Source organism: Mus caroli, unplaced genomic scaffold (genome assembly GCF_978045245.1).
Source record: "Mus caroli unplaced genomic scaffold, Mus_caroli_1 scaffold_8, whole genome shotgun sequence".
NCBI classification, from domain to species: domain Eukaryota; kingdom Metazoa; phylum Chordata; class Mammalia; order Rodentia; family Muridae; genus Mus; species Mus caroli.
In genome coordinates, this window is record NW_028227263.1 from 72,606,266 (window position 1) to 72,616,458 (window position 10,193).

The 10,193-nt window shown below is 43.7% G+C and overlaps 1 protein-coding gene across 1 annotated transcript in view; it reads left to right on the forward strand.

The window, feature by feature from the left end:
• The window catches only part of Slco3a1 (solute carrier organic anion transporter family member 3A1), a 278,256-nt gene extending 271,868 nt beyond the window's left edge, over positions 1 to 6,388 (forward strand). Inside the window, exon 11 of the mRNA XM_021167572.2 lies at positions 5,718 to 6,388. Within this exon, the coding sequence (XP_021023231.1) occupies positions 5,718 to 5,800 (83 nt within the window). The 3' untranslated portion in view covers positions 5,801 to 6,388. The remainder of the gene's footprint in view (positions 1 to 5,717) is intronic.
• Positions 6,389 to 10,193: the final 3,805 nt, after the last annotated feature.

The window sequence follows — 10,193 nt, forward strand, 5'->3', positions numbered from 1 at the left end:
ATCTACTTTTCACTGTGCATCCAAGACTAGATCCAGCCCCTTGGTTGTCTGCTTGGTTTTGAGTGGTATTCTAGATGAAAACTGTACTGGTAAGGTCTCCCTTGAACATACAGAAAACAAACCCGGGATGGATGGAGAAGAAGTATGAAAGGAATGCTGGAGTGCTCTCTTCTGCAGTCACCTCCTCCACCATCTTAGTTGAGTGCACCCAAGGATGGATGTAAAGGTCTCTGCTGCAACCTTAGGCAGACCTTTGTAACTTATACTTGTAGGCCAAGCAGGTTTGATGCTTTGTACCTGTGCTCCTTCCCACATTGTGGCAAATGGGCTTTTCTTCCCTCTGCTGAGGTTCTGTGCTGTCAGGGAACACATGCGCCTCTGTTACTCACTTCCCACCCCCACAAGAGAAGCCACCAAGCTCTGACAACCTGGGGGTAATAACAAAGCCATGGGATGCCCAGACTTTTCTCACAGCTAAGAAAGAGCAAAAGAATCCATCTTTTTCTATTCCCCTAAGGAGCCTTCTGCTAGTGCTTAACAGCAAAATAATAAAGGCAGCCAAGAGTTCCTGAGGAGCTATTTGAGAGTTAGCATCTTCCAAGCAGGAGGGAGGGTGTGCTTCTTGCTAACAATCCTTTCTTTTTCTCTACTTCACAGTGGGTTAGCTGCTCTGGGGATGGTGACCTTTCAAGGAGAGGTGTTGTGGTATCTGTCCATTTGGATCCCCAGATCCAGAAATGCCCTGGAGTTTCTCCTCACACTATAGAAAGGCTTGTAGGCCTGAGGCAGCCTACAAGAATGTCCTACACAAGGACACCCACCCAGTGACCTACTATCACTAGAAAGTAGTCATGCTGCCCCTGGGGAATTTTCCTAAGATTCTGAGGTGATTTTACTAGTTGGTCCTCTCCAGTACCTTCCAATGGAGACATTCCAAAGGAACCCAGAAAGTGTAAGTATGGTTTTGGGCTCACAGAAGAATGCTCTGAGGAGACATGGTGGTTGGTCAGCCATCAGTCTGCCCATCTGGCTTTCTTACAATGTGCTGTTTCTGGTCCTGGGGAAGAGTGGTTTCCATATCAACTAGGGCTTGCCAACCATGGGATGTGTCGTAAGATCTCCATGAGAGTCTTGAAAACAGTATTCATTATTATGAAATAATATCAGTATGTAGAAATCAACTGTCTGATCTCACAGTCAAAAAAAAACCAAAAAAACAAAAAACAACAAAGGAAAGGAAAGGAAAAGGGACGCTGGCAGAACAAGCTGCCCTTGATGTTTATTGGAACCCTGCTGTCTTTTAGCTGTGTGTTTGGTTTGGTTATGGTGAGCAAGGAGACCCAAGTGTGCAGCTTCTCACTCTAGCAGATGGAAGATATTTATTTCCTGACTTTTGCTGTTCTTACCTGATTGTTTTGATGCATGGGACAGCCAGCTATCTGGCCAGAAATCAGGGACAGCACCAACCAGTAGGGTTTTCACTGGTCCTCTGGGTTTCTTTCAATACAATTAAGTTTAAAATCTTTAAGTTAAGAATCCAGGTTGAATACCTAAAAGGCACCATGTTTTCCAAGAGAGGGTAATAGTGAAATAAAATCTGGTTTAGGGAATTCCTTTGAGGTCCAAACCCAGCTCTTTTCCTCCTGCCCTTTGTTCCTTCTAATTTGGTGCATTTACCCAATTCTATCCTTCTGAACAAAAACCTAGTTTCATAGACAACTGACTGAAAATGACAGGCTATGGATCCCTGATCCTCTAGAGTATTACTGCTACTCAAGAGCCAGTTAGAAGACATTCTCATTGGCAAGACAAACAAGAAGGTTATTGGTATTGTTCACAAGCCTTTGCTAAGGTCACTTCTTTGTGTTATACCTGGATTCCATCACTCCACTCTGCCTCCTTTGCTCTTCACGAATGTGGAGAACCTCAGCTACTGCCAAGTCATGGTGGGACCAACATGGCTTAGCATACCTTCCCAAAAAAAGAAAGAAAAAGATGGTGCCGTAACTCAGGGCTGTTTGCCTGCCTCAAAAATGAAGACAAGGGTTCCTACTTTTAAGAGGCCACCTCTGATAGCATAATTTTTCATTGTAGTGTTTCTTTTCCTCGAGGATGTAGTGTTTGACAATGACCCAGTCATCCTTGTATCTAAAATGTTGGGCTGGGTGTCATCTAGACTAGGTACATGGCCCCTCTCCTCCAAGAGCTCACAGCTCAGTGAACTGGAACACAACAAATCATCCAACGAACATTCCTATCCAGGTGCTGTCTGGATGTGAGAGATGACTCAGAGCTGACTCACAGTGATAGCAAGCTTTGATCGATAGCTGTAATAATCAAAGAGAGAGAAAAAGAAGGCAGGATTCTCAATACCAAATGACAGTGAGTGTGTCCCAAGTGGGTAGTAAGAAGACAAAGGAAAAACTCACTACTACCACCACTCATAGATAGAACCACCAAAGGAGAGCAACACATTACTCTTGTTTGGGGTTGCCTAGTAAAATACTTGAAGCCTTATAGGTCATCAGACTGTCAAAACTACTTACCCTGATGGTGTTACCCAAGGTCAGCTCAAAACAATAAATGAGCAAATGCCTGGCCTGGGTACCAACAAAGCTTTATTTACAAAGACAGTCAGTGGCTGAAGGGCCAGCCAGGGTGTGCTGAGGCAACACCATCTTAGAGATGCCAACAGTTCAGCACAGGTAGGGCAGATCTCGCACCTAAATCTTGGCCATAGCATTGACTGAGTCATTTCTCCAAAGGGCCCTGGAATAGCTTTCTATCAACGATACCGTCCCTAAACAAAGAAGTCTAATTAAAATATCTCGCTTGTTTCCAAGAAGGGGAAAGTGCTTTTCTGGTGTCAGACTTGATAGTTTAAGGCAACGTTACTTTTCTCTTTGGTGCAATAAAAATTTTGAACTACAGAACCTGTCTTCCCTTCCAGTCTGACATTTGGCATTTCAACTAGACTAATCCCCCCCTCCCAACTTAAGGATGGATACAGAACCATGAAGGAGAAGCATAGGAAATGGGAAAAGAGGAAGGATCCAGTTACTGACTAGAGCTTCAAACCTTTTCCCTCTTCAGCACCTACATAAGACATTGGCATTCTAGAGCTAATCAATCTGTCAGGTAGAATAATTGGTCAGCACTAGTAATAGCTAATAATAACAGTCACTAACATTTATCAGGTGCTTACTTTGAACTAGCTGCTGGGCTGAGCTGATTACCTGCATTAACACATTGAATCTTAGCACTAACCCTGTGAGGCAGGAACTATTGCTACTTGTATTTGACAGGGGAGGAAAATGAAACTTGGAAGCATTCGGAATTGGCTCAAGGTCATGAGAAGAGATGAGATTCAAACCCAAGCCTGAGTCCAAAGTGCCTGTTAGCAACCATAATTAGATGCTCCCTCCCTACCAAGCAAAATAGTAGGGAGCCTTCCCTGCCTCCAGGGAATGCCTAACCTCAAAATCTCTAGCACAAATGACCCAGAGGCCACACATTCTTCATGTGTCCCCAGGGATGGTAAGCAGGACACAATGGCAGCTGTCATCTAGACACAGTATTGGCTATCCCTCCTTTAGCCCTGTTCTTTATCCCTGATTTCAGTAGTCCATTTATACAAAATGTCCCACCGAAGATAGGCAGGTAAAAGGAAACAGAATGAAATGTATCAGGAGTCCTAGAGACTGTTCTCAGTACCAGACAGGAGCTCACATCCCCTATCTCCTATGAGATATCATAACACCCATCTCATATATCCCTGATCCAGGGGCTTCAAACTTGCTAAATATTGACTCTGTCTTTCTTTCCAGATCGCAGGCTTTGAGGAGCTGAGTATCTAGACATTTACATTTTTATAATAACAACTCAAGTCGACAATCAGGGGTTGATCATAATCATACAGTTTGAATATTTTTCCATAAGGTTGAAGTGATTATTATTTTTGCTATGAGCAAATGGTATAATGTAGCCAATTTTCTGGAGATATGACATTCTGTAGGCTGGAATTTTTGCTGTTTCCTTACTGGTTTTCTTAAGATCATGCTAATCAAATGGAAGGTGGCTCTTGTGGAGATAAATTTGGCCTGAAAGTTTGATTTACAATCTGAGGCCATAAAATGAAGCAGAACTGGGCAATTCAGGGAGCTCACTGTAAGGAGTGAAACTAAAACAGCTTGAGCTGAATCCAGCAGCTCAAAGGGACAAGGGCTTGGGAGTTCTTGTTTATTAAGCCCGCAAGCTTTATGCCAGGTCTGAGAATGCAGTATCCCAGTTGACCCCAGCAGCCCTTTTATTCATTCCCTGACAGGTAAGTCATCCCCCCACCCCCTTTATAGATCAGACAAGAAGAGCCTAGAAAGTTCATTTCCCAAGGTCACTAGCTAGTAAAGTCATCAAAAGTCAGTATGAAGTCTCCATAATGCCTAAATTGGAGCTCTTTCCAGCCCAGAACACAACCTCCTGAGTGGGAACATGGAAGCCAACAGAACATCCGTATGTGGTAGGGAAGAGATGGGAGTGTCCCACTACTACTGAGAGTCAATAGTTTCTCAGAGAAATGAGCCCAAACTACAAGACCTCTGCAAAATGTTGCCTGCCAACATAGGACCCATAAAATTCGAAAAGCTGTTCCACTCTAGCAGTTACCAGTAGAGACCTTTCTAGGCCTTCCTCCTTCAATCTTAGACATATCAAATCCTTCCCAGCCAGTTGGACTGAGTAAGAAGCAACTTCAGCTCTCATTTTTGCCCTGTCCCCAAAGAGTGGTGCTAACCCATATGCAAATTTCCTTCATCCCATCCCTCTGGCATCTCTGTGGAGAGATGGCATTCTGACGTGCTTCTTTGTTTGTTTGTTTGTTTTGTTTTGTTTTGTTTTGTTTTAAATCATCTGGGGAATTCTCTGATAAGTTCTCCCAAGACTCTAAGAACATGAGACTTCCAAAAAGTCAAATACAGAACATGAGTTTCTTCCTCTCTAGCTTCTAAATGCCAAGGAAATTCTCTTGCCTTTTAAACTGCCAGGTCAAAGTCAAAAGAGGACAGATCAATAACCAGGGATTATTGTGGTATCCCCAAACCTGTTGCTCAACAAGAATTAGCTTTGCATGGCGTACAGATTATCATGTGGATGAGTTAAAATGTTAAGGCTTTTTATATAAAACCACAGTATCATTTATAGAGGTGTGACCTGGGCTCAGACCTGGTTCCAGCCAAGATATTGTTTGACTTACCATGCAGTGACTGTCTGTGGATGAATGGACAGTAAACTGGTCCTGAATTCTAAAGGAGAAAGCATGGCAATGATTCAAATGGTTTTCCCTGGCACGCAGCCTCCTCTTTGATAAAGACATAGAGTGACACTTGGACACAAGATCTATTACTGGTGACTTGTGTAAAAGATAGATAAATAAAGGTTTGGGGTACAACCTTTGGGGTATAACTTATCCCCCAAATGAGTATTAATATGATACTGATAAATTAGCTTCGAAAGAGCCAGGCTTCATAGAGGTCCTTGGGCTTAGAATCTGTTCTTTTGAGGGTGAGATGGAGAAGAAGCTAACGCTTTACTGCTGTGACTTCTGCTCATCCCTTTGGCTGGAAATCCATGCGGCTGTGATGTAAGTCTAATAGAGAGTAGGAAATGCAGAAAAGACCCATTTCTTTTTTCCTTTTGGCTCTTCTTCCCTCCTTCCCCTCTAGGCACAGAGTATCAAGACATTGAGACAGAGAAAACCTGCCCTGAGTCACAGTCACCTTCAGAAGACTCCTTTGTGCGAAGCTGAGGGCTGCTCTCTTACAGCAGAGCCCACCACCATCACCATCACCACCTCCACCACTACCATCACCACCATTCACAGACCTCGAGGCCTGACAGCCCTGTGCTGCCTGGGATCCCAAGGGTTCCTATGTGGATTAACCTATCGATATGTGGTCCTTTGAGGCTTCAAGCACAGGCCTGTGACGAGGACTAAGGAGGTGGCACGTGGTCAGCTGCCCTCCAGAGTGGGCTTCGGTCCTAAAATGCAAGGTTGAAACTGATGTGCAAATTTCCTTCGGCCTACCCCTCTTCTCGCTTCTGTGGGGATGGCTTTCTGACATGCTTTAGAAAACCCCCTCTGGGGATGCTTCTCTGACCAAACACTCTTAACCGTTCCAAAGAAATCAGCAGAGGCTGAGCTTTAACAGAAGGGTGTAAAAATCCGGATTCCCAGCAGAGAAGAGGGAGAAAAGCACAGACTTCATAGATTCTGCGTGTGGTAGTCTGTATTTTTGCAGCTTCTATTTTCCAGATGAGCAGTTTAGAGATACATGATATAAAGTATATACTGTACATTTGCTGAAATTATATTAAAAGCACTATTTTAATTCTTCCCCTGTCTCATGCTGTCATCTCTGTTACGCCTCCTGTGTCTCTGAGTGGAACGAGCCGAACCGGAGTGTGCCTTCTAGCTGTGTGTATTCTGTATTTATGGGCTTTGACATGATCAAAAGAGCACAGGCTCTGGAGTCAAACCAGACCCAAACCCAATCTTCCTGGAAGCGCTGGCTACTGATACGATGCTGGTTGATTCTGGTTGATCTGGCATGACAGAGCCTCAGTGTCATCTGCAAAGTGGGAACAATCATGGCTGCTTTAAAACAACTGCCTTGAGACTTCACTGGAAGTGCATGTGAAGGCGACAAATTCAGTGTTCTGCATAAAAACTGTCATTGTTGCTTCTACAACCTGAAGCTGTACCTGATACATGATGGTCAATGGATGCTTAGTATATAAACAAGTCTTGAGCAGCTAGCCCTGGGCCCCGTGGCCTGCAGGGATCTGACTTAATTCTCTTTCATCTACCACAATCCCAGCACTCACTTCCCTTTCTCTGGATCCACATGTCTTACCATGGGCAGAGCTGCAGCTGCCTTCTTCTATCCTACCAAGCCTCTTCCCAATAAGCTGGCTTCATTTCCATATCCTTACCACTTCACTGGCTGGACTCCAACCTCCATGGGCAGGCTGGGCAGGTCAATCTTGCCACTAGCCTGCACCTTAAGAATGCTTCTGTCCCATTGTGCAATCACACTGGAGCTCTGGAGACAGATGCTTCCAGATCCAGTCTATGTATTGTTATCCAGGCAAGTGCCTCCACTAGATGTTTCTTTCGCCTCTCCTGTGGGGCTAGCTCTGAATACTTACTCACTTTCTTCATGCCCACTGCTGCCTGGATCTGACCTCCATCTTGGTTATCTTTTGCTGTTGAGCTCACCCAAGAATCAAAGCTTATCAAGCCAGCATGCTCTGAAGATGGTACCCGTCTCATCCTTGCTTTATCTTTTCTGCTCTGTACCTTAGGGAAAATATGAGCTCATCCTTCCTTCAAGGCCTGATCACAGAGCAGGGGGTCCCCTGGACTCCTCTTTAGCTTGCCCCAGTTATTTATGTGATTGGTTTTTATCTTTGTGAGGCAACATGATTTATTCTTTCTGGCATAAAAGCCCCAAGAAAATGCAATTTCAACCGCCTCTGTCCTGACACAAAAAGATACTGAATCAGCTGAAAAAGTGGTTAGTGTTTCCTTCCTAAGGGAGCTGGTTTCACCTCTGGAAAGTCAGTAGATGCAGAAGAAGTCAGAGAGCTCTCTGTTCCTTGAGATGTCAGCACATGTGGTCCCCCAGGGTGTTGCTGTTTGGTTCATTTGTTGATTGGGGTTTTGATGTTATTGTTTTGGTGGTACTCTTGTGAACTTACAGAAAGAATTTCCTTCCCTTCATTTAATCTTTTAAACCACTGTTTTTTATTTGTAGTCAGGATACTAACACTTTGCAAGTTAACAATCCACAAGAGATCTAGTCACGGGGGTTGTCCAGTCACAGGGGTTGACCAAATTATTCAGAGAAGAGAGATGGCAGACCCCAAAGATCTTCTGCATGTCCTATCAGAATGGATGACTGTGGTCTAGAACCAAATATACATTCATCCATCATGAGGTTCAATTTCACCTTTGCCCCAGTCTCTTGTGTGCTAGTCGCACATGTAGCGTTTCATTCAAGTAGATTCAAAGCAGCTTCATTCTTTGGCTTCTACTGAATTCATAGCCACTTGTGCAGCAATTCTGTCAAAGTTGTTTGTTTTCTTTTTTACTTAAAGAATTTCTATAAAACTGCTTCTGTAGCACTTATTCTTGTCTACAGTTAATATGTAGGCATAGACTGGCTTCCTTTCTGGGATATCTTTGAAAATGCCATAACCTCCCTAGGTATCTCCAACCATGGAATCTCCAGGAGTGTATTCATCAGAGGCCATTTGAATTCTTCTGTATTCTTCATATGATAATTAAGAAGTGAAATAAGAAAACCCCTAAGAACACAAAGATGAAGTGACAAATGCAAGGGTTCCTATGTCCAACACACAGCACAGCCCCATGGCCTTGACCTTGATGTGCCCCAAGTCCTCATCTATGAAGGGGAGGAAGAATTGCCCTGTGAAGTTTCTCTATTCCACCGCAGCAAGGACCTACAAGCTCAAAGTCTTCCCAGTGACACAGGAGTGGAGACACTCTACATTTAGACTTCACACTGCTCCACTTAGCATCTTTCTATCCTATTCTTCATGTTTTGGGGGAATTATTCTGCACTGAGCAAACTACACTGCCATACAGAAATCAAGGTTCAAAGTTGGTTAACAAGGAGGAGGAGCAGAAGCAGGAGGAAGAGGAGGCAAAGAATGACCCAAAGAAATGTCAATTACTATTCCTATTTCTAAAATCATCATTATCTACCTCTTCAAGTTGTATACAAGCGATGTTATATAACAAAATGCTGCTGACTAAGGGGATATTCCTGCAAACCCAGACACTGGAAATAAGAGTTTACTTACAGCGCAACTATGCCTGGAAGCATGACTTTTGAAGGAGCAATTATTGGAAGGCATTTTCTCAGAATATATCAGTGGATCGATCTTAGGGAGAAAAAAATCACCCAGAAAACTACTCAAGAGAAGAGATACAAAATGAGATTCATGCAAGATTGAGGAAGGGCCTTAATGAATACCTAGAGCTTTTCACCCTGAGTGGTCTCACACTGTACATGGTATGCTGCACTTCCTGGAAATGTGTACCCTTGATGGTTAATTAATTCTGTTTGGATGTATCTCATCATTAAAGACTGGGTAAAGCATCAACAACGCTCTATAGCATTCTCTGCATAGAGTAGGGATCCTGCACTGGGAGAGATGGGATGCTCAGTGGAAAGTGCAGGTGATGGGTTGGTCTCTTGGCTCAGAAGTTTACGGCTTTCTCAGGTTAGCAAGCCAGGTTTTACTCAGTACCTTAGTCTCTGTGTGGCTATGAGGTGGCAGCGTACTTGATGGAGACATCGTGAGAAGTTGAGCCATGTGTGGCCACAGTGTCCCCTATGGGGATCAAGATGTAAGAAACTTCATGGTAGTCAGACAGTGGTGGTGCACGTCTTTAATCCCAGCACTTGGGAGGCAGAGGCAGGTGGATTTCTGAGTTCAGGCCAGCCTGGTCTACAGAGTGAGTTCCAGGACAGCCAGGGCTACACAGAGAAACCCTGTCTCGAAAAACAAAAACAGAAAGAAAGAAAGAAAGAAAGAAAGAAAGAAAGAAAGAAAGAAAGAAAGAAAGAAAGGAAGAAAGGAAGGAAGGAAGGAAGGAAGGAAGGAAGGAAGGAAGGAAGGAAGGAGAAGGGAAGGAAAGGAAGAAAGAAAGAAAGAAAGAAAGAAAGAAAGAAAGAAAGAAAGAAAGAAAGAAAGAAAGAAAGAAAGAAAGAAAGAAAGAAAGAAACTTAGAAACTTCATGGTAAGTATCATCCTTGACCACCTAAATACCAATCCACTCTGTGTAGTATTTTCCAGTTTTCTACAGTATCTCCTTAGTTGATATCTTAATTTCTGTTATTTTTACTTGATAAAAGAAGCTTGCCTTTCCTGTTAAAACCTAATCCTACTCAGTCGAGAACCCTGTGCTCATTCCATTCACACACACACACACACACACACACACACACACACACACCCTGAGTGCAAGTCAGACCTGTGACTTGAGGTCCTGGAGTAGTAGTGAAGTTTGCATTCTCTCATTCCTACTTCTCGCCAACTCCTCCAAACATGGCTCCAGGAGGAGGTGTGGAAGCCAGAAAGGGGCAGTGGGCATCACACTTGTGGCC